The sequence below is a fragment of the Rhododendron vialii genome, chromosome 2a (assembly GCF_030253575.1).
Source record: "Rhododendron vialii isolate Sample 1 chromosome 2a, ASM3025357v1".
Classification (NCBI taxonomy): domain Eukaryota; kingdom Viridiplantae; phylum Streptophyta; class Magnoliopsida; order Ericales; family Ericaceae; genus Rhododendron; species Rhododendron vialii.
This window is the reverse complement of record NC_080558.1, coordinates 16,291,838-16,316,902: the sequence shown is the minus strand read 5'-3', so window position 1 is coordinate 16,316,902 and position 25,065 is coordinate 16,291,838. Positions and strand designations below refer to the sequence as shown.

Here is a 25,065-nt window from a genome sequence, read left to right as displayed (position 1 = left end):
AGGCATCTGCTTGTCTCTGTATTTTTCTCCCCTTTTGAAGGATCCTACTTGTATGGGAAGAGGAGGTTTTGGCAGAGCTTATTACTACTCTTGCAGGTTGTGTTCTGAGATCTAATCAAAGGAATCTTTTGAAATGGAGGGGAGATCATTCTGCAGGAATCTGTTCAATCAAACCCTAGTATGATGCTGGGGATGAAGGATATCCCTCAACGGGATAATGTCAATGGTTTATGCCTTTTCGGCAATCTGAGTGAAGATACTGCCACCCATCTCTTACTTCACTGTCGAGTTTCTTGGCAAATATGGTCATCTGTTTCTAGCTGCTGCTTTATTTTTTTGTTGTAATTTTGCAATGTTTTACTTTTGTGTCGATTCCTTATCAATGCCCCCTCTTTTCTTTGTGTATATAATTCCCTTTGCCGATTAAAAAAATAAATAAATTTGTAATTCATATCAAACCGGACCGTTAGGAGAATATTCTAGTTTCACTCTGTCAATTCTTTAGGCGGCTGTTTTTCCTATTTCGTGATGGAATATCTGGATTAACAAGAACCGCTTTATCTTTGGAAAACCTACTTCCCATCGGAATAGCATCACAACACCATCATAGATTTAGCGCAGGAGAGGGAGACGAAAGATGGGAATCAAGATGCCAAGCGATCACCATCAGTGCTTCTCGCAGCCTGAAAAACTGTCCAAGCCCAATGGCTTCAAGCGAACACAGATGGGGCATCAAAGGTGTAATGCTAACAAAGGCATGCGTGCGCTGGTCTAATTCGTGACCACCGTGGGAATTGGTGTCGGGCTACTGCGCAACATCGGGGCAGGAGTAGCGCAACATCGGGGCAGCCGCTATCCTAGCGGCAGAAATAGAGGGTCCAATTAAGGGATGGGCTACAATTAGCTGATATAGTCTTCACATTCGAAGCCGAGAAAGTCAAACGGAGCCATTTACTTGCTTCACCTTGCGAAGACACATCAAATTAGTGCTTTGTTGAGCGATTGCAAGTTCCTCGTGCAGTGGCAGGAGATAGTGGAGGTGACCCATAGCTTTCGGGAGGGAAATGCAAATGCGGATCAGTTGGCAAATTTGGGCTTCCAAAAAGAATTCTTGATTCTAGCATTGTGTTATTTCCTTTCAATTAAGGTCGGATGCCCATAGGCTTGTGTACTCTATGTTGGCGTGAGTTGTCAATCAAGAGACAAAATCAGTGGGATATCACAAATCAAGAGACAAAATCAGTGGGATAACAACAAATCAATGAGATTATAGAAATAACTATAATTGTAAAGGTCATCCGTGATTATAGCCATAAAATCTGTATAGCCAAGAATAGGATTGTTGCTCCCTATATATATGGGGACAATATCTCTGTAAATTATTCATTTGAGAAAGAAATAAAATTGACACTCTAAACACTTTGGCTTTATTAGTTATGAGCCTTTTAACCAAAAAGAAGAAAAAAAAAAATCCACTTAAGCCACGTGTGTTTTCACATATTACATGACACTGAGATTGACCTCATTAATGCAAAAAATAGTAATATTTTTAAACACATGTTCGATTATTCAGCACATATTCTTGCAATAAACCTATGGATATAAACCGGTACTGTACCAACGGGTACTGACGGTCATGCGGAACCCACTACTGAATTTTCATAGGAGCAAGATGCCATTGTTGCACTGCATATCATAGGAGCAGTGCCACCTGGTAATGAGGGGCAATTCTGAATTTTCACATTGTGTATAATTCTAGTCAGCAATTATTTACGCCGAAACCACTTAATATTAAGCGGTGTGGATCACCCTATCCGTGCTTTTACACCCCCTGACAAACTCACAAGCTTTCTCTGAATCTCTGTCCATTAAACAACAAAAAAATTCGCATACATGTCCTTGAAAGCGAAAGATATTTATGCGTGCATGTGAATACACAGTGAGAGAGAGAGAGAGAGAATCTTGGAAATTTGACAAGGGAGAGAGAGAGAGAGAGAGAGAGATGAGAGGACTCAGAGCACTCTGTTTTTTCTTCGCAGTGTCTCTGTTTTTGCTTGTTCAAAATGAGGTTAATGGTGATAGTCCTTATAGATTCTACACTTGGAAAATCACTTATGGTGATATCTACCCACTGGGTGTTAAACAACAGGTATGCTCTCTCTCTCTCTCTCTCTCTCTCTCTCTCTCTGTCTGTCTCTCTCTCTCTCTCTCGTTTTCCTTTAAAATGATTTTCATAATCCCTATTAATTTGTACTCCTCATTAACATTCTATCTCTTGTTTTCCTTTTGTACAAAATCACCTCTTTTTCTTTTGAGAATATTTGATTTTCGCAACCCTTGGAGTTAGATTAAATGTTCACATTGAGCAAAAACATTCTGAACATTAGCTATTACTACTATATTTCTCATTCATATGGGTTCTAGCTTTATTGTGATTGAAAAATGTAAAAAAATTGGTGCAGGGAATCTTGATAAATGGGCAGTTTCCTGGGCCACAAATCGACTGCATCACTAATGACAACCTCATTATCAGTGTCTACAACTACTTGAACGAGCCATTTCTCATCTCTTGGTAAATACTACTCCACTCCTTAAGATAATAATCACAAGTAGGGCTGTAATACAGCCGAGCCGAGTTTTGTTGAGCTCAAGCTCGGTTCGTTTAATAAATGATTCAAAAAACATGAGCTCGAGCTCGGTTCGAGCCTTAATGAGCCGCGCCCTTAACGAGCCGAGCTTAGTTATTTACTAAACAAACCTCTTTAATCTAGCCGAGCCTCCCTTAGAGAGCTGAGCTTTTGTCGAACGAGCCAAGCTCCACTCGGTTCGTTTACTAAACGACCGAGCATCAATGAGCTGCTCGATTTGTTTACTTCTTCTTTTTCAGTTCTGTTTTTTCTTCTTCTTCATTTTTCCTTTTTTATCGGCGAATGAAAATATTGTTAGAATACTTAGATTAACTCGTTGGAAGATGAGTTGAAGGACCAAAGGCTTCTACTTCTTTATTCTCGTTCACTTCTTGAGCGTTTCCGTTGACGGCCGTGAGGGTAATCTTGGGTTATTATTCTTTCTGTTAAAAAGTGACGAGCCAAATTATAATTAGTTGCTAGTTTTGTGTGGGCTCATTGGATAACACTGCATCTACTTTAAAGTTTTTAAGGAATTCTAGATTTGTTTCGACGACAGTATTTTTGGCCTATCAGCACCAAATTACGGAAAACATTACTAATTTTCTCAACTCTGAGGTTATTTTGGTAATTTGGCACTTGGGAGATCAAGGTCATCCGACATTAGAAACTACTCCAAACTTTAGTCACATAATCCTTTGTAAAGTCATCCGCTTCCGCTCACAACTTTTGTTCTGCGCTCGCGTTCTTTCAAATTTTAACTGCTTAAAATATTTTTGGAAGACTTTTTCATATACCTGCTCCTGCGTATTATATGTCACTTATCTCCAAACTACTAATGTTTACTTTCTGCTGTAGGGCATTTTATATGACTTTTTGACTTTTGTAGGACTTTTAATTTGTCCTCCTAATTGATTTTGGAAAGACATTTCACCAGGAAACACATAATTAATAAACAAACAATGATGCATTTTCATTGAGTATGATGGGTGGAACCCATACACACTTACCCCAATTCCAAAGATGTTCCTAGTGGGTGACAGGGAATTCATAGATAGGAATAGAGATTGGGAAAAGTGTGCTTTTTCTAACAATAAATTTATACCCTACCCTACCTCCAACTCCATACTAATAGGAGCTGAATCTACAATCATTATTATTATTTTTTGGGTTAAATTTGTGCTGGCTATGCTAATGCACAATCGTTACATTAGCTGTGTTGATCCAAGTGGGAAAGTTGAATTAATCGTCCGTGTAAGATGAGTGTTTTAGTTCTCTCTCCCCCACCATTGGTCCATTATTAATAGGGCGGTAAACGAGCCGAGTTTGGTCGAGCTTTAACGACTCGAGCTCAGTCATTTACTAAACGAGCCTCTTTAATCGAATTGAGCCTTCCTTAACGAGTTGAGCTCCACTCGGCTCGTCTACTAAACGAGTTGAAAACTCGGACTCGAGCTTAGCTCGTTTACCAAACGAATAGAGCTGAGCCGAGCTTACGATCTGCACGATTTGTGACGTTTGTTTATGGCCCTACCCACCAGCTCTTGGTCGTACTTTTGGTGTTAAGTAGACAACATTACAGCACAATGTAGCTAGTTATGACCCAAATTGATCTCATTCCCTGTTTGACAGGGCGCGTAGTAACGAGGGGAGCTAGCCATCCTATCATCTCATTCTCAGCATAGCGTTTTGATAAAGTGCAAAATAATTCTCCACGACGATTGATTGTTCCTGGAACACTTACACGTAGAGATGGAAAGGCTTCTACCGCTATACATTCACGTAGGGTTCATATGCTTAGTGCTAAGCCTCATGTGAATATGTGGTGGTGCAGACGCATGAAACCACACATTTTTTAGCTTCTACTAGTATTTAAGAGAGCATTGGTTTGTTCGATACAGGCCATATAGCTCACATCTTTAAGGACCCAGTGGTGCAATAGTGCACCCCGTGTCAGTGCGTGGATGGATGGCCCGAGATGCACGCTACAAGCATACTACAAGTGGAGTGCACCACCAGCAGTGGTGAGAGGGAGAGATGGGAATTGGTGAACTTTTGCAGTAAAGTAGGAAGAGATTTGGTACATTACCGTCAGAATACTGATTTGACTACTGAGAATTGGGACAGTACAACTGTGATCTCATGGTGCACGTGCATGCCTACAGATCCAATGGATCTCTCCCTCTCTCACAACCAAAAGTCTAGGCGCCCGCTGCTCAACATTCACCATTCTTCCCACCACTTTCTCAATTTCACTGTTTAAAAATATTTTGGATGATTCAAATTTTAAAATCCGGATAATTGATTGCTGAGACGCAATCTTGATTTGAGGATCGGGTACGATTCCGTTCGGGTAACAGACAAACCATAAGTGAACCGAACCTAATCAGTTATTTCTTACCCTCAACCATATCTGTACCCGTGGAGAAAATTTCGATTATGGTTCGAAAGAAAATTTCGGTTACGATTTGGATACCTATCGATTCAATTGCAATCTCTACAAGACAAACGGTAATATGTTGAACGGTGGCTGCTCTCAAAAACTGCGCGCCCTTAAGGCTGTGGGACAGAGCAGCTGGCAGTGTTTCTGGTTCGTGTTCTGTGAGTCTAAAACGCCTTTGACAGATTGAGGCCGTGGTCCACCTCCACAATCATAAATAATTGCGTGTAGGAAAATACAAACAAAATAGCGGTGCTACCAAATGTACTACTCCATTAAAGATGCGAAATAATTGCATCGCGGCCTATTATTAGTCTACTAGACTAGAAAGTAGGGTGGCAAACGAGTCGAATCGAGCTGAGTATTAAAATGCCGAAGTTCGTTTATTAGATTTTTAGCGAATTTTAATTCAAGCTAGAGCTCAATGAAAATGTTATGGGCTGAGTTTGTCTAGATTTGAGTCGATCTTAGGCTTATTCACGAGTCTTATTGAGTAAGAAATGTCAGATACTTATGTTCTCATACAAGTCTAGAGTTGCAAATAAAATAAAAATCTTATTTTGTACATCAATAAATACATATATATCTATGATTATAAAGCATGTAAAAATATAAGTTTATAGTATTTTCAAAAGTTTAAACGTGTACAAGTTATACAATATTCAGGTATTGTTCTCCTTGGCTTTTTAGGCTTTTTGAGTTTTGTTTCTATTTAAATTTTGTTTGCTTTTGTTAGTCTTGTGTCAAATTTTTGTAGATTGTCAGTTCGTCTCGTCGAGACGAATTGGAAAAGTAAGAAATTATGTTTTTACCCAAATATTTTTGGGGCTTTTTACACTTTATCTTGGACATTTAAAAAAAATATATGGATAAAACTAAAATATTTTTTACTTTTCCGATTTCTTTTATCGAGACGAATCAATAATCCAAAAAACGTAAAACTAATAAACGCGATTTTTTTAAAAAAGGATAATGATTTCGAAATGGAATATCTACATAATATCATTCAGGTAACCTTACTAAAGAATGAGAAATTGCAGCACAACAATGGCAACGACATTTAGACTGAAAATTTTGTTCCTCCGTCTTATTATATTTTGGGTGTATTTCACTAACTAAAATAAATACTTCCCACGTTTCGCTAAAGTTCTTATTTTTAAGTATTTATTTTTCTCTTTACGAAATAAATCATTCTCTCACAATACATCACCTTTAATTCAAAAATTAAGTACTTATTTGAAAAATAATTCAAATAGCCCTGTTCCGCTAATTATTTTTCAAATAAGTACTTACTTTTTGAATTAAATGTGATGTATCATGAGAGAATGACTTGTTTCGTAAAACGAAAAATAAGTACTTAAAAAATAAAAATCTTAGTAGAACAAAACCTTACTCTTCAACGTACGGATCTTTATTGGACAAGTTGTATAATGCCCTGTGTAAAAGAAGTTGATATTTCCGGGAATAAAAAGGGCGTTTATTTTGTACTATATTGTGGCAATTTTGCTGCAATAAGTGAAAAATGGAGATTGGTTTAGTTGTTGAATTTTGTATCGTTGAAGAAATAAGAAGTCAAAGAATGCTATTTAGACAGGAGAAATGACTTGTCTTCAAAATGAGGTCCCCCCCTCTCTTGCCAGAAAGTTTGAAATACCCCTAACTCCCACCCTTTTAACTAATTTTTTTAATTTAATTTTTTAATTCTTTGATCTTATTTATTTAATTCATTTCCTTATTTATTTAATTACTTATTTAATTTTAATTTGGTTAACTCAAATTATATTTTCAACTAAATTATGTTTTTTACATTTAAATTTGAGTTTATATTTAAGAACTTTATATTATTTTAATTAGTTAATTAATTTGTCTTAACAATGAATAATAAATAAATAAACTTCTAATCAATAATAATAATTTAAAAAAAAAATTATTTTATTATAATTGAGTACTTATAGACAATACATGAAAATATATAAAACCACAAATTCTAATCAATATTTCCTCCAAATTTTACTCCTAGCGTGCTTGGTGTTGTACTCATTACTTCGGACCACAAATGAATACATATTGTATAACTATCAGCCCATCCTCTAACTTCATTCGATGCATGATGCCACCACCATAATAGGATTAGTGGTACAGGGTAATGAGGGTGTAAGAAAACTTGCACGAAGTGATTGTCAACACGGGCAATAGCTATTTTCCGGCCCACTCGGAGTAGAATTGGAGGGGACCTCAATGGCAAGTGAGTAAAATAACCCGAAACATTCACGTCAAATGTATGCAGTACAAGGTTGTACCTTGATGCGATGACAATTCCCAAAGTTATAGTGTTCATCCAATGTGTCATTGGTGGCGTAGGCTAAAACCAATTCAGTGAGCGTAGTAGATCGTCTGCCCAACACTGTAATGGATTAATCGCATTGTATAGATCCTTATTTTGTTGAATCTCTTCAATAAGCTCCTGTCATACTCGATCCCAATCATCTTCACTATACTCGATTTGTGCAACTATCGCCCTGGTTCCCTGAATCCATAATGACCATAAGCTCGGACGTCAATAGTGTGGGAAATATAACGCTGATAAACCTCAGGTAATTGCTGAATGTTGGGATTAGGGATGGGTGGAACTGGAGATTGAGCATGGGTCGATTGAGTCTTGCGAACCCCCGACCCCCTCCCACATCTCCCTCTCCCTCTCATTCGCGATGTTACAGTCGGTTGAGCGATCGGTACATTCGAAGTTAATATAGATGCAACCCTAGATTCTGAAGTGGGCGCTTCTGAAAAAAAACGTATGCGACGTCTACTTTGCTCATCTCTACCTGCAAGTCGACCTCTATGTTCCGTGTTATAGGATGGGGCTCGAATTGTACTATGAGATGGATCCGTCATATCAATAAAACTATATATCATATGCTCTCGCATACATAGATCCATTTCATGTAATATCTCAACAATCTGAGATGTCTTATCGGGTCGTGCTCCCTCGTCATTAAACCCATGTGCGTGCATGGACAACTTAGTCCAATGAGCATATATACTCCATAGCAGAATTGGAATGGAAGTGAATGATAATGTGCAAGATCGTGCATGCATGGCAATCCGTGTGTTATTTTGATCGTACAGTTGCAATAGCCTACTAGGGGGGCTGCTTCTGAAGCGCATTCTAGCTGAATATGGATCAACTTCATTGCCTCTAATGAAATACGACACCTTACTTCATTAAAAATGTTGTCACGTAATTGTTTGTCGCGTGGAATGTTTATAGATCTCTTGAACTACTTCTGAATATCCCCGAACTGAATTTTCAACATTTTTTCTATTTTAGAAAAAGATGTTTGTAGCGATGACATGATATCCCCCAAATATTATTTTAGCCTAGCATGTGCAGACTTCGCCATGTAATAGAATAATGCACTGTGTTTAAATAGAAAAGTTACAAAATGTATTCCTTGATATAGTAGAATAATGCACATAATTGAAACAGCAAAGTTATAAAGTGACTATACCTTTGACTTGAATTGCTTCCAAGGTGCATACATGTATCTATCCATGCTGAAACAAATAGCTCTTTGTACGGCCTTAACAATGTATCCCAAAGGTAATTTATGACACGCGGGAATTGTCTAAACTCTTCGCACATGGCATGCCACTTCTGTTGGTTAGACGATTATGTCGATAAATCAATAAGCGAGTGCCATGACATGAAAAAACGCTCCACTTTGGACCAAGAATAGAGCTGCAGTTCTTCATTACTCATTGGTTTATGTGCCAAATACAAAGGATGTGACGTGCCATGGAAAAACATGCTTCAATGGCATTAATAAGAGTCAAATCCCGATCTAAAATAAACACCAATGGCAACAATGTCCCATTTCCAACTATCTAGTCCTTTAAAGTACCCAAAGCCCATGTTAGTCGCTCTACCCTCTCATTACTAAGATATATACCCTCTCATTACTAAGATATACGAATATAAGCAAGTAAGTTTGCTTTGTGGATGTGATACCCACAACCTCCAATAGTGGTATCTGATACTCATTGGTCTTGTACGTGGCATCAATGATCAACACGGAAGGAAAGTTGACAGATAGCTCTAGGCTTGTAGGATGAACCCAAAGAATATCTGTGATATCGTTGGTGTCTGGATTTGTAAGAAATTTATGGAGGTATCATTTCCTAATTAATTGATCTACGACATACTAAGTAGAAGTTAGACCGCCCCATTTGGCTTCCTTGTTTGTGAAAATGACGTAATAAATGCTATTGATTCCCATAGTGTTTGACGGGTCTTTTTTTCTTCTTCAAAATACTAAGAATTTCACGAGGCGCAGTGTTGTTGGCCATGTTGACCTCAAATTGTTTCTCCATTGGTTTTGGCCTTGACGGGTACTCGTGGCCATCAATATGTTTTACTAGTTCATGGTTATGGAAACCATAGGAAACCCTTAAACCCCACATGACACCGTCTGGAGGTATTGGTTTACCTCGTAACTCAAATAGGCAATCACATTTTTTAGTCCCATTATTCCTTTGCAAAGATTGTCCTTCAACCAAATACCGTGGTGGTTTGTACTTTCCTCCTCTTTCACAACCAAGAATGCACTTCTGCAGCTTGGTGCCTTTTAAATTAGTAGAATTTTTAATAACCACCACAATATCATTTTCCAGACCAACTCTCCGCATCCAAGCTAACATATCTTCTCTATTTTCAAAAATTTATAAAAAATAAAATAAAATAACGAATATGTATAAGTAAAACATTAACCAATCTTAACATATTTTCTCTATTTTTAAAATAAATAACGAATATACATAAGAACAACGGTAATAACTAACCTGGTCAGTGGTAAATTTGAGTGTATAATCACGACCATTATGGAAGATGTTCTCTCCACTAGTAACATTATTCTCAAATGACCAACTATCTGAAATTGAAAAGTTGTAGTCATCCATAATATTTTTCTATGAATTACAAAAATAAATGTTGAGGAAATATTGATGTTCTTGTATAAATAGTATAAATAGTTACAATTGATGATAAAAAGGTAAGAAGAAAATCTGAATGAGTGGTTATAATTGAAGATAAGAAGAAGAAAAATTACATAAAAAAATATTAATAAATAAGATAAAACAATTAAGAAATTAAATAAAAAATGAATTTAATTAAATATTATATCTTTTTCTCTTTTATTTATTTAACTAAATTTTTTTTATTTAATTTCTTAATTCTTTTATCTTATTTATTTAATATTTTGTATGTAATTTATGTTCTTCTTATCTTCAATTATAACCACTCATTCAGATTTTCTTCTTACCTTTTTATGTTCAATTGTAACTATTTATACTACATACAAGAAAATTAATATTTCTCAATATTTATTTTCGTAATTCATAGAAGATCATTATGGGTGACTACAGCTTTTCAATTCTAGATAGTTGGTTATTTGAGAATGATGTTTCTAGTGGGGAGAGCATCTCCCACAATGGTCGCGATTATACACTTGAATTTACCATTGACCAGGTTAGTTATTACCTTTGTTCTTATGCACATTCGTTATTTATTTTGAAAGTAGAGAAAATATATTAAGACTGGTTAATATTGTACTTATATATATTCGTTATTTTTTTATTTTTTTATAGATTTTTGAAAGTAGAGAAGATAGGTTAGCTTGGATGCGGAGAGTTGGTCTGAAAAATGGTATTGTGGTGGTTATTAAAAATTATACTAATTTAAAAGGCACCAAGCTGCGGAAGTGCATTCTTGTTTGTGAAAGAGGAGAAAAGTACAAACCGTCACGGTATCTGGTTGAAGGGCAATTTTTGGAAATGAATAGTGGGACTAAAAAATGCGATTGCCCATTTGAGTTGCGAGGTAAACCAATACCTCCAGACGGTATCATGTGGGGTTTAAGAATTTCTTGTGGTTTTCATAACCATGAACCAGCAAAACATATTGATGGCCACGAGTACCCGTCAAACCAATGGAGAAACAATTTGACGTTGACATGGCCAACAACACCGCGCCTCGTGAAATTCTTAGAATTTTGAAGGAAAAAGACCCGTCAAACACTAAAGAAATCAAGAGTATTTACAATGCCATTTTCACAAACAAAGAAGCCAAATGGGGCGGTCTAACTTCTACTCAGTATGTCTTAGATCAATTAATTAGGAAATGATACCTCCATAAATTTTTTACAAATCCAGACACCAACGAAATCACAGATATTCGTTGGGTTCATCCTACAAGCCTAGAGCTATCTGTTAACTTTCCGTCCGTATTGATCATTGATGCCACGTACAAGACCAATGAGTATCGGATACCACTATTGGAGGTTTTTGGTATCACATTCACAAGGTGAACTTACTCGCTTATGTTCGCATATCTTAGTAATGAGAGAATAGAGCGACTAACATGGGCCTTGGGTACCTTAAAGAATTGGATGGTTGGAAAGGGGACATTGTTGCCATTGGTGTTTGTTTCAGATCGGGATTTGGCGCTTATTAATGCCATTGAAGTATGTTTTCCCATGGCACGTCACATCCTTTTTATTTGGCACATAAACCAATGCGTAATAAAGAATTGCAGCCCTATGCTTGGTCCAAAGTGAAAACATTTTTTCGTGTCATGGCACCCACTTATTGATTCATCCACATAGTTGTCTAACCAACAGAAGTGGCATGTCATGTGCAAGAAGTTTAGACAATTCATACGTGTCATAAATTACCTTTGTGATACATTGTTAAGGCCGTACAAAGAGCTATTTGTTTCAGCATAGACAAATATATGTATGCACCTCAAAAGCAATTCAAGTCAAAAGTATAGTCATTTTATAACTTTACTATTTTAATTCTGTGCATTATTCTACTACACTTAGAAATACTTTTTATAACTTTTCTATTTAAACATAGTGCATTATTTTATTATAAGGCGGAGTCTGCACATGCAAGGCTAAAATAATATTTGAGGGATACCATGTCATCGTTATAAATATCTTTTGCTAAAATAAAAAAGATGTTGAAAATTTAGTTCGGAGATATTCAGAAATCGTTCGAAAGATGTATCAACAATCCACGCCATAAACAATTATGTGATGACATTTTTGATGAAGTAATATGTCGTATTTCATTAGAGGCAATGGAATTGATCCATGTTCAGCTAGAATGTGCTTTAGAAGCATCCCCCACCTAGTAGGCTATTGTAATTGTATGATCAATATAACACACGAATTGTCATGCGTGTACAATCTTGCACATTACCATTCCCTTTCCATTCCAACTTTACTATGGAGTATCCACGCTCATTGGACTAGATTGTCTATGCACGTACACGAGTTTAATGATGAGGGAGCACGACCCGACAGGACATGTTAGATTGTTGAGATGTTACATGGGATGGATCCATGTATCCGAGATCATTATGATAGACATGTTTATTGATTTGATGGATCCATCTCATAACACAGTTCGAGCCCCGTCATACAACACGGAACATAGAGGTCGACCTGCAGGTAGAGATGAGCAAAGTAGATGTTGCATACCTTCTTTTGCAGAAGCATCCACTTCAGAATCTATGGTTGCATCTATATCAACTTCGAATGTACTGGTCGCTCAACCGACTGCAACATCACAAGTGAGAGGGAGAGGGAGATGTGGAAGGGGGTCGAGGGTTCGCAACACTCAACCGACCCATGCTCAATCTCCAGTTCCACCCATCCCTAATACCTACATTCAACAATTACCTGAGGGTTATCAGCGTTATATTTCCCACACTGTTGACGTCTGAGCTGACAGTCATTGTGGATTCAGGGCAATAGCTGCGCAAATCGAGTATAGTGAATATGATTGGGATCGAGTACGACAGGAGCTTATTGAAGAGATTCAACAAAATAAGGATTTATACGATATGACTTATCCATTACAGGATTGGGTAGACAATCTACTATACTCACTGAATTGGTTCCAGCTTATGGCACCAATAACACATTGGATGGACTCTATGACTTTGGGAGTTTTCATTACATCAAGGCACAACCTTGTACTGCATACATTTGACGTGAATGCTTCGGGTTGTTTTACTCATTTGCCATTGTGGTCCTCTTCATTTCCAATCCGAGAGCGTCGAGAAATAGCTATTGCTCGTGTTGACAATCACTTCGTGCAAGTTTTCTTACACCCTCATTACCCTGTACCACCCATTTCATTATAATGGTCGCACCATGCATCGAACGAAGCTAGATGATGGGCTGATAGTTATACAATACGTATTCATTTGTGGTCCAAAGTAATGAGTACAGCACCAAGCGCGCATGGAACAGAATTTGACGAAAATATTGATTAGAATTTGTGTTTTTATATATTTGCATGTATTGTCTATATGTACTAACTTATAATAAAATAAAATTTTGTTTAAATTTATTGTTATTGATTAGAAGTTTTTATTTATATATTATTCATTGTTAAGATAAATTAATTAACTAATTAAAATAATAAAAATTCTTAAATATAAAGTCAAATTTAAATGTAAAAACATAATTTAGTTGAAAATATAATTTGAGTTAACAAAATTAAAATTAAATAAGTAATTAAATAAATAAATAAACAAATTAAATAAATAAGATAAAAAATTAAGAAATTAAATAAAAAAGAATTTAGTTAAAAGGTTGGGGGGGTGGGGAGGTGGGGCTGGATCAACTCTCCTTCAAGCTAAGTGTAAATACCAAAAATATCGAATAGTCCATTTAGGTCACGTTCTTTTGAACTTTTCTCCTCTTTTGAAACTTTAATGAAATAAGTTAAGTTAATCCATTCTTCTAAATTTAAACTTAATTGCCTAACACATACACAATTACAATATTGCCCTTCCATTTTTAAATAAAAATAAGTTAAGTCCATGCATTCTTTAAAACTTATTTTGCCTAAAAACTTAATTACCCAACATACACAATTATCATATTGCCCTTCTATTTTTTTTGGAGTCATCCACATTTATGCAATCTTATTGGTTTGAACTATTTGTGGCCGACACATCGTAATGCATAGATATGGCCATTAATATAAAATAAAAATCGCAGACCACATAACTACCACAATTTATTGCTAAAATATTAATAGAACCACATAATTACCATATTTTTGATTATTTGAATTTTCTATTGCAACATTACTTCAACTGTTGATTAAAAGCCGAATTTTTAGATAAAAAAAGAAGAAGCATGCATAGCCCACATCTGATGACTACTCAACGTCGACGCCGTCCTCATCTTTATTGTGGTTGGGACAATTATTCTCCTTACAAAGCATTCCTCAATGCATCTAAAAACTGATTCGTGGTAGCATCAGAGTCCAGATCCCACTCTTGGGTTTCCGTGTCCTCCCTTACTTCTTAATGTGGATCCGTGTCCTCCAAATCTTCAGAAACATATGTGTCGTTCCCCCAGTTAACTTTGTCGAACATTTCCTTATCTGGACATCTTCGTCCGAAAAAATTGTGGATAGCCATAGAGGCACAAACCAATTTCTCTTGTGTACGCACAGAATACCTATGATAGTTTCGCAACATCCTCCACTTCTTCTTCCATGCACCAAAACATTTCAATGCAACTGAGAAGTGACGAGTGCACCTTATTGAAGGCTTCATCGACAGATGTTATTTGCCTATTTCCACGCTTAAAATTTGCCTGATGATACTTGCAACCCTTGTAAGGTGCCATATAACCCTTTGCATTTGCGTACCCAGCTTCCACCAAATAATATTTACCTGAATAATAATTAATACAATAAATCTTATTTAATTGAAATAGATAAGCCAATATCCAAGATCTTACCACTGGGGGAATGCGGGAAGCTGAAACGGTCTTCATTGACAACTTCTTTGAATAATGCGTAATCGTGCTGGATACCCTCCCATCCCGTAGAGGCAAAGGTGAAACACAAATTAAACTCACACGCAGCCATGGTATTCATTGTATATGCTCCTTTACGGCCGAAATACGGGGCTTGTTCCTCCGGCTTAGCGTTGCATTGCACATGTGTACCGTCGATAGCCCTAATGCAGTCCTGCAATCAGATATGTTAAAGGGTTACGTACGGATTATTATAGATAAGTTGTTAATATTACCTACAACATGTCGTGGATATATGTGCACTACATTATCTAAAGTCAAGCACAATGACTAACCGTAAGATATTTGTAATGGTGTATACTTCGCAAATAAGGGTGTACTCTAGAGCTATCCGACCTAGGCCTAATCTCGTCTTTGCAGAATCGCCCCTTACATTTCAAAAACTTGTGCACGTTTTTGTTCATAGTTGAACGAGAATGCTAAAACCTTTCATTAATTTCTTGGGTGATCCACCCACGCAACACGCATATGAAAATAGCCAAACTCTCTTCCATAGAAAGTGCATTCTCTTTCTGGGCAACCTATCCGTACTTCGTTACCAACAAATTGCATTACTCCGAAAAAACTTTTTGTGGCATCTTAAGTACTACTTAACAACAATCTGTTGCAATACTTAGCATCATAACAAGAGAGGATACCATACCACACTTCAATACTAACAGGTTTGGGTTACGTGAAAGAGGTTTTAAACGGGCATCCAGACCATTATTATTTTGGCTGTAAAGGAGTGTATACGATGAATACCATGGCTGCGTGTGACTTCAATTTGTGCTTTACCTTTGCCTCTGCGGGATGGGAGGGTATCCAACACGACTACACAATATTCAAAGAAGTTGTCAATGACGACCGTTTCATCTTCCCACATCCCTCTAGTGGCAAGATCTTGGATATTGGCTGCTCTATTTCAGTTAAATAAGTTCACGATTATTAAAATGGAAATGAAATAAAATTTATTGTATTAATTATTATTCAAGTAAGTATTATTTGGTGGGCGTTTGGTACGCAAATGCGAAGGTTTATATGACACCTTACAAGGGTTGCAAGTATCACCAGGCAGATTTTAGGCGTGGAAATAGGCAAATAACATCTGTCGATGAAGCCTTCATGGCATGTATGTGGATGGATTGAAGGAGTGCAATGCATAGTGTTTGGAATGAGTTGTATGGTCATTTTGTAAAGAGGACTAGTAATTTGACTTGCTAAAGAAGGATGGAGTCCAAGAAGTCTGTAAGCCAAAAAAATCATTAAAGCTTAATGGCTTAAGTAGCATACAAGCCATATTAAATAAGCCAAGCTGTTTAGCTTAATAGTTTTTTGGCTTATTGGCTTTTTGGACTCCATCCTTCTTTAGCAAGCCAAATTATCATATTGTCTTTTCCACAAAATGACCATAAAACTCATCCCAAACACTACACATTGCACTCCTTCAACCCATTCACACACATTCCATGAACAATGATGAACAAACTATGCCAAATGAAACCCGTCAAGCAAAAGCAAACATGCACCTTAACGAGTTTGTATTCTAACAAGCGATACCCTCCAAATTAAAATTCACACAATGAGGCAACAACACACATCTAGTGACATGTGTTACCGACTCTACTAGATATAATCCTTACTACTGCTACTACCACAAACTCCCCCATTTGTAAATACAATTCCTACTACTTCTACAACCACCAACTCCACCATTTGCTATACACAACCCAATATGGCTGAGGAATACACATCATTAAAAGTTTAATAATTAATTCTTAAATAATGTGTGATGAGAACTACCTAACTACGTCTACTGCTACGCAAATATCAAGCATCACATACACGCGATTTTGGTTACCCCATTGTAGTTCTCCTTGTTCATTGTTTATGCAGTGCACTCCTAATGTCATTCCTGATGTCATCTATGCATGAATCTTCCTCTCCGTCTACTTCATCATCCCTTTCGTCCAATCTATCCTCCAACTCAGGGTCCAAATCTGGCAAGTCCTCGAACACATACTCACTGGGCTTGTATGCACTCTTAAATAAGTCATCAGGGTTTTTGTCTCTACAGATGAAATTGTGAATTGCCATCGACTCCAAAACAAGGTTCACCTGTGTGTTCATAGAATACCAAGGCATGTTTGCCAAGAACCTGAACCTACTTTTCCAGACGCCAAACGGACGTTCAATGATACTTTTTATCCATGAGTATGCCCTATTGAAGTGTTCTTTGTCATCGTTCGGTTGTCGCCGCCCACGTCTAAAATTAGCCTGGTGGTACCTAAACCCTTTGTACGGAGCAAGAAAACCCGTTGTTGGGATAACCAGCATCGACTACATAGTACTTCCTTGTGGAAGTCGTACAATTACATTAGCCATTCAAATACACATGAAATTGGTAAGCCATTGTATAAAGATTGGAATCATATGCAATTCCTAAACTACTACATATTCAAATTCCAAATAACATCGTGAAATGCACCTAAATTTTTACCTGCTTCTAGTTAAGGGAAACGATAATCAGGATTGTTGATCACTTGCTTGGATGTGCTATAGTCATGATAGACCCCATCCCATCTAGTTGATGCAAACACAAAAGTAAGGTCAAAATCGCACATGGCCAATATAATGATATGTTATGCGTAGCATAACTCTTCCGTCCGAAAATACCTTTTCGTCATCTTTCTTCCTGCATCTAACCATAACATGGGTCCCATCCAGTGCCCCAATACAATTCCCCTACGTCGATACGAATAGTTTAAACCAATTACTCATGGCATGGACTTCTAGATACACGCTAATAACATAAACAACACACAATAAAATCGCGCTATTACTAAATGAAACACAAAAAAAAATACCATCACTCACCTTGAAGGGCTTATAGGATTCATGCCTATCCAAGTACTCGTGAGGATCATCCTGACGTCTCATTGGCTTTAGTTTATCAGTAGTGAACCTCTATTCATGCAATTCGATCAATATCTTTTAAACGTGTCTGTTCATAGTCTCTCCTAAGTGCTGAAACCTCTCTCGTGTTTTCGAGTTTGTGTTTCCCCTGTAGGTGCATGAACATTACAAAGCTTTCAAAGTATGAAATGACATCACTCCTTTGACGACTCCAGCCATAGTATTCAGTTCATCATATATTTTTTTGAATGTGTCTTTCGGCATGCAAAGCTCACGCTAAAACCTCTCTTCCCGACCATACATTAGGTCATCCACATATGTTTTCCCCAACAAGGGTGACGTGTGGAATGGTAGCCTCCTCGACCTACCACACTTGATTTGTATAGCATGCAACAATGCTATGGTGCACAAGTCGTCCAACATTTCTTTCTCTTCGATATCAGAAACCAACTCATCAACCGGGATCAAAAAGTAATCGTTATCATCATCGTAGCCACATTGTTACTTGGTTCATCATTTCCATAATTACTAATAACAATTGTCATAACTTTGACTGACCTTGTTGGATGCATGCGCTTGAATCAAGTTTGTGTATTGCTCCACAGGTGGTTGAGCATGTGGAACATGGTTACTCGGTACTGCATCGCCTTGCCTGGTGTTTCCATAATTGTGCATCCATGTCATGTTTTCCTAGCCCTCTCCATGATAGAGATATCCATAGGAAGCCCCATACTTGTCTGTTAGTCGTTCTGATTGCTGATGTGTTCCTGGATAATTAGTCGAAACCCTTTGGTCCAACTTCATTCCCTCCGTACTCGAAGTTATAGAAGAAATTTGTTAATGTTGGAGGGGTGTTTTGGTCACTACACATGCCTTGAAGTCGGTACACCGATTGGGAAACATGAGCATGTGTTGTCAATGACCCACTACAAGGACACAAGATTTTTAAGCCAAAGAACTTGGCTTATTGGAGTTCAAAAAAGCCAAAAAGCATGGCTTAATTTTTAGGCCAAAAGACTTCTTAAGCCATTAAGCTTGGCTTATTTTTTAGGAGGCGTTGCTATTCGCAGTCCTTTATTTTCTCCCATAGCCCGTTAAAAATTCTCAATTATACTCGACAGTTAGTTACCGAAATTGAGATATATTTTCAGCATCCAATTACCGAAATATAATATTTTTTTTAACAGCTATTTACCGAAAATGCGTGTTCGGCAGTTGTTTACCGAAAGTTGGACATATTTTCGACATGTAGTTACCGAAATATAATTTTGTTTTCAACAGCTATTTACCGAAATGTTATTTATGATTTTCAACAACCATTTACCGAAATGTAGTGGGCTATGGGAGAAAATAAAGGGCTGCGAATAACAGCGCCCTTTTTAGGCCATACAACACCTAAGAATTTGGTTTTTACCCTAAATAACACACTACAAATATTACATTCAAGTCCTTTGCCAAGCCATATATAAAACATACGAAAAAAAGTGGGAACACAATAACCTTCAACAGACACAACCACTGCAATTATATGAGGAATCGTCCATTACCCATGAGTCCAACATATAAGATCCACACGCATTAAACAGTTCCTCATCTCCATACCTTCGTCTACGTGCGTAGAATTTTGGGAGATTTAGTGATAGGTCCATTATGGACATTTCATAAGCCCACAAGTTCACACAACTTAAACCCTAGAGTACCCTATGAAAGTGCTTAAACCACTAAAACTTTATAATAGAAAAGTGCACCCTAAAACCCTATAAAAGTGTCTAAACCCTATGATACCCTACCCTATAATAAAAAATGCACCCTAAAATCTTATGAAAGTGTCTAAATCCTAGGGTACCCTACCCTACTCTAGAGTGCTCTAAAATGGACTTTAGACCTTTCAAAATTAATAGGTGGATTTATGGGCTTATGAAGTTCACATAATGGACCTAAGACTAATTTTCTATAGAATTTTTGGTTTACTCAACAATATGCGTGGGACATGGCATTTCCTCACGAGATCGCCTATGAGCATCCATAGAGTTTTCCTTGTTAGGCATTCATTTGGTGCTCTCTCGGCTAATCCTGCTTAGCCATAGAGCCACATTTGTGGTGCTACATGCATGTATGTGAACTTCACATATCTATTTGGAGTGGTATTTTTGGTGTTCTTTTGTTTCCATAGCATAGCCAGTTTGTACAGGAATTTCAAATTGGGGTGCACCCTTGTTTGGTTCGGACTCGGATCCCGTCCATTTGGTACCTATCAGTTTGGTCCATGTGGGCCGTCCAAAAATCATCCGGGCCATCCAAAAGTGTTTTGGATGGCCCAAATTTAAAGAGGGTGTTTTTGAATTTTTTTTTTTGTAAAACACCCCATTAAATCTGGGCCATCCAAAATACTTTTAGATGGCCCAAATATACCAAATGGACCAAACTGGTTGGTAGCCAAATTGACGGGATTAACCCCCGTTCAGTTCAGTGCAATTTCAGTCGCAAGTTGTATTCTATGATTATCTAGTTTAAAGATTCTTACAGGATCCTGTAGTTAAAATTGCAACGACTATGAGTACACCAAAATTCCAATATAGAGAACCTGCCTCCTAGCAGAACTGTACTAGTAATGGCATGATTGATCCAAAATTTGTATTATCATCTTTGTCATTGTGGTTTTGTTTTCTGAATTTTGATTCTCACGTTCCGGTCGGTTGTTCTCCAGGAATGGGTTGCAACACAGGGGGAAGTCGTGGCAGGACGGAGTCTACGGCACAAACTGTCCAATCCTGCCGGGCAAGAATTTCACTTACCTTCTTCAAGCAAAGGACCAAATTGGCAGCTTCTTCTATTTCCCCTCTCTTGCATTCCAAAAGGCAGCCGGAGGTTTTGGCGGCATTAAAATCTATAGCCGCCCTCGAATTCCAGTTCCTTTCCCTCCTCCCGCTGGTGACCATACCGTACTCGCTGGAGACTGGTTCAAGAGAAGTCACCGTGTTAGTGCTCCAACTAATGCTTCTTTTTCACTACATCAAAATGGGTACTTGAGAGAGTCCATTGACATAAATACACGAGTACGCATATTATCTAACCAAAGCAACATGAATAGAGAGAGCTAACCAACTAAATACGAGCTCAATTGTACAAACTATGAAGGGATTAATCAATCCTGCAGTGAAAATTGACCATTTGTCCTCCCTGCTAGGAATGTATGAGGGTGGCTGCTTTGAGTTAGTCTTGTCGGCCAATTATGCCTCTAATAATGGTTTTAAAGGGTTAGGAAACAAAGCAAAAAGGGTGTACAGGAAATGAAATATGCAGCAAATATTCATTATGGACATGTGGTCTGTGCAAGCCGTACACCATATTTGAACCTGGACAACACTTTTGTGTACATTTTTGTTGTGTTTGGCAAGCACCTTCTCGATCATTATGATTCATGGGAATTCAGATTTAGGTGTAGATATTCACCTCTGCTCGAAGAAGGGCTCACGTCTAATTAGCTAGTTGTTGAGACAATGGAACTAGTTCAATGGGATCATGGAAACATGACAAAATTGACCCCAAGTTATTCTTCGGGACATGTAAGAAGAAAGGAGGAGATTCTCAAACTAGTAGAAGGTTCAAAGGACTTCGAAAGAACGAGCGTCCCAACAATATAATGTACGATAGAAACTAATCATAAGCTAAATATGAGAACCAAATTGACAAGGGTGTGACTGTTAGACCTGCACCAGACCACTTAAACCCACATGATACACTTGCATGTTTGAATCTAAACCATATGCTCAAGTTCTTTTCGTGTACTTTTTATGTGTTCCTTGTTTGGATGGGGTTTGCTAACCCTTTAGTGTTCCAGGGATTAAAATGGATACTGGATGGTGGTCACAATCTTCCATTCCCCGATGGCCTTCTCATCAACGGGCGTGGGTGGAATGGGTACACATTCGCAGTCGACCAAGGTGTTTTCGCAATTTCCATTTCCCCTTCCCCATGTTTTCAAAAACATAAAACGATAAAAAGCTCGAAAATGCAGTTGTTTTCATATCATTTCCATTTGTTTGCAGGCAAGACATACAGGTTCAGGATATCCAATGTGGGCACTTCTACATCAATCAACTTCAGAATCCAAGGACACGCAATGAAATTGGTGGAGGTGGAAGGATCACATACGCTGCAGAACACGTACTCTTCCCTGGACGTTCATCTGGGCCAATCCCTTTCTGTCTTGGTGATTGCTGATCAGCCTCCAAAGGACTATTACATCGTCGTTTCTTCGCGGTTTACCTCTCCCGTACTCACAACCACGGCTATTCTACATTACAGGAACTCATTTACTAGGGTTTCTGGGCCCCCTCCTGGTGGACCTACCATTGATATTGGTTCATCTCTCAGTCAGGCTAGATCTATAAGGTGATTCAATGTTTCAACCTCAGCTTCTTTGGTAGAAAATGTTTTTCCTTATTTTCTAGTGTTTGGTATGGAGAAAGCTTTGTGGTGGAAAAGGTTCTCTTTGAAAATGGTGGAAAATATTTTTGGAACAGCTGGATCCTGTACTTTATGTTCCCGTGCCTTTGCGGGGCTACATGGTTGCAAAATATGGAAACAGAGAGATAATGTTCTCGCTTTTGGAATAGCGAGCCTCCAACGGGAGGATAGAATGACGAACTTTTAGCTTAGCCTTCGAGCAAGGTCTAGTGTCATATTGTTGTGCCTGAGCTGTGAAGGCTCTCATCGATATGAATATCTTATCACGCCTGACTCTGAGATGTGGATCATTCAAGACACATGACGTAATTGTCCCATTTGAACCGGCTCTAAAACAAGAAACAAACTCTTGATAGACTGGAGTCTTACAAAGGCCACCAAAAAGAATAAGTGAAAAAGGCCACCTATCACAGGAAACCCACCACTACCAACATCACACCATCGCTGCTGCCAGCACCACCACCACTATCACACCAATCGCGACCAACTCCACCACCGCCAGCCCTAACACCAACACCCTAACCAACTCAGCACAATCCACCACTCTTGTAGCCCCCGCCTCCATCGCTGCAAATTATTACTAGAGCCATCTTTTTCAAGGAAAAGTGCTGTTTGCGGATATGTTATTACGGAACATGTATTTTGTGAAAACAAATGGAGCGTTCTTGCATTTCAATTATTATTTTTTATCTTTACATACTAGAAAATTTGCTTGAATGAGCAATTTTCAGACTCCTTTATGCCAAATAAACATACATCATCATAAAAAATGAGCATCCCTTGAAAACTAGTTCAGATTACTACTCTGCCCAAACCACTAGTCAGCCATATGGCTAGAACATGGACCAAATAGTGGAAGGCTAGCTAGCTAGCTAGAAACCTCAGTAAAACGATATTTAAAACGATATTGTTACAGAATTTTTATACAGAAAACTTGGTTACTTCATGCAGGTGGAATCTCACGGCGAGTGGACCCCGCCCGAACCCCCAAGGATCCTACCACTACGGAATGATCAAAACATCGCGCACAATCGTCCTCGCAAACTCTGCCCCTTACATCAACGGCAAGCAGAGGTACGCCGTCAACAGCGTCTCATACGTTCCCGCCGACACTCCTTTGAAACTCGCAGACTATTTCAAGATCGGCGGTGTTTTCAATCTCGGAAGCATCCCTGATAATCCCAGTTATGGGAATGGGTACCTTGCAACCTCTGTTATGGCTGCTGATTTCCGGGCTTTCGTTGAGATTGTGTTCCAGAATTGGGAGGATTCTGTGCAGTCTTGGCATATTGATGGGTATTCCTTCTTTGTTGTTGGGTAAGTTTTCTTGATAGAGTTCTAGTAGTCAATATTTCAACCAAGTGCTAAGTTAATTCTACCTCAAATATATCCTCCTTTTTTCCAACAACATATATACTCATTAAACAAGTTGTTTTTACTAGAAATGGACGGATTTTTTTCCTGGAAAATGTAGTTTTGTTGCAATTTTCATGGTGTCGGTTCTATGATAGAACGCATTTTTAGGTCAGAATTTTGTTGCTAGTTTTTCATCGTACGCAAAATATCAATCACTTGACATTCTTTTCTTTCTTTCCACTTTTTTAAAACCTACGCTATACTCTTGAATTTTCTATGGATTGGACTCATTTTGGTATTTGGCAGGATGGATGGGGGACAATGGACTCCAGCAAGCAGATCAAAATACAATCTAAGGGATTCGGTTGCCCGTTGCACTACTCAAGTATGTGTTATGAATCTTCATATTCAAAATGGAGTGTCCAGAACGCAGTATAGCTAGCAACACTACATTTATCCTAACGGAGTGTGGGTTCAAAATGAACGAATGCAATGCTAAACATAGTATTTTGAATGCTAACCCCAAAGGTGCGGTAATAGTCACCTGACAACCAAGGCCTCCGGAAGCTTTTGATCTGGGGTTTGACTGCTACTCGCATGCTATAAGTCATATTGTTCAGCCAGTTCATAAGAAACTTTGCCTCTACTTCAATTTGGCCCCCTCGTATGCGCAGCGAGATTGATACCCTTTACTGAGTTATCAAAATTTAAAAAAATGTATTTTGATTGCTTAGTTGGAAAATTTTTGAGTTTTTTTATGAGCAAGATTGATGGATGGGGAGGTCTAATTCTGTTTCTGAATTTGGAATGTGTTTGGTTTGGTGCAGGTGTATCCCAGGTCATGGACAGCAATCTACATGGCTTTGGACAATGTTGGGATGTGGAACATCAGGTCAGAGAACTGGGCAAGGCAATACTTGGGCCAACAGTTCTACCTCAGGGTTTACTCCCCTGCCAATTCATGGAGGGATGAACTACCTATCCCCAAGAATGCCCTTCTTTGTGGCCGGGCCTCCGGTCGCCACACTCGGTCTTTTTGATTTCGCTTGGCCTAGTTTTCAGTCACGAGAGGGTGACTGTCAGAGAGGGTTTTCCGCGGGAATAAATCTCAGTTCAGAGCTCGAACTCGAGTTACTTGAGTAGCATTAGTTTTCGAAATTCTTTTTTTTTTTCTCTTGGATTTTCAAATTTGGGATTTACTTTTTGAATTTTTGTTGTTGTTGTTGTAACCATTTCTAGTGCCATAATCCAATGATAAAAATGAATCGTTTTTAGTTACGACGAAGAGAGCAAATGAGGCATTTCTATTATTTCTGAAGTAATAGTCTTTTGTGTTTTGCTGTTGTTTGTGTCGAATGGAACTGTTGTG

The 25,065-nt window shown here is 38.1% G+C and overlaps 2 protein-coding genes across 2 annotated transcripts in view; one reads left to right on the top strand and one right to left on the bottom strand.

Moving 5' to 3' along the window:
* LOC131310836 (lactoylglutathione lyase GLX1-like) overlaps window positions 1-25,065 on the bottom strand; it is a 68,972-nt gene that overhangs the window by 40,558 nt on the left and 3,349 nt on the right. The gene's annotated exons all lie outside the window — the stretch shown is intronic.
* Window positions 1,824-24,974, top strand: LOC131310782 (L-ascorbate oxidase homolog). Its single transcript, XM_058337990.1, has 8 exons — window positions 1,824-2,149; window positions 2,463-2,572; window positions 20,578-20,848; window positions 21,712-21,814; window positions 21,920-22,265; window positions 23,292-23,657; window positions 24,003-24,081; window positions 24,524-24,974. Exons 1-8 carry the CDS (start codon window positions 1,919-1,921, stop codon window positions 24,734-24,736), a joined length of 1,719 nt encoding a protein of 572 aa, XP_058193973.1. The 5' UTR covers window positions 1,824-1,918; the 3' UTR covers window positions 24,737-24,974.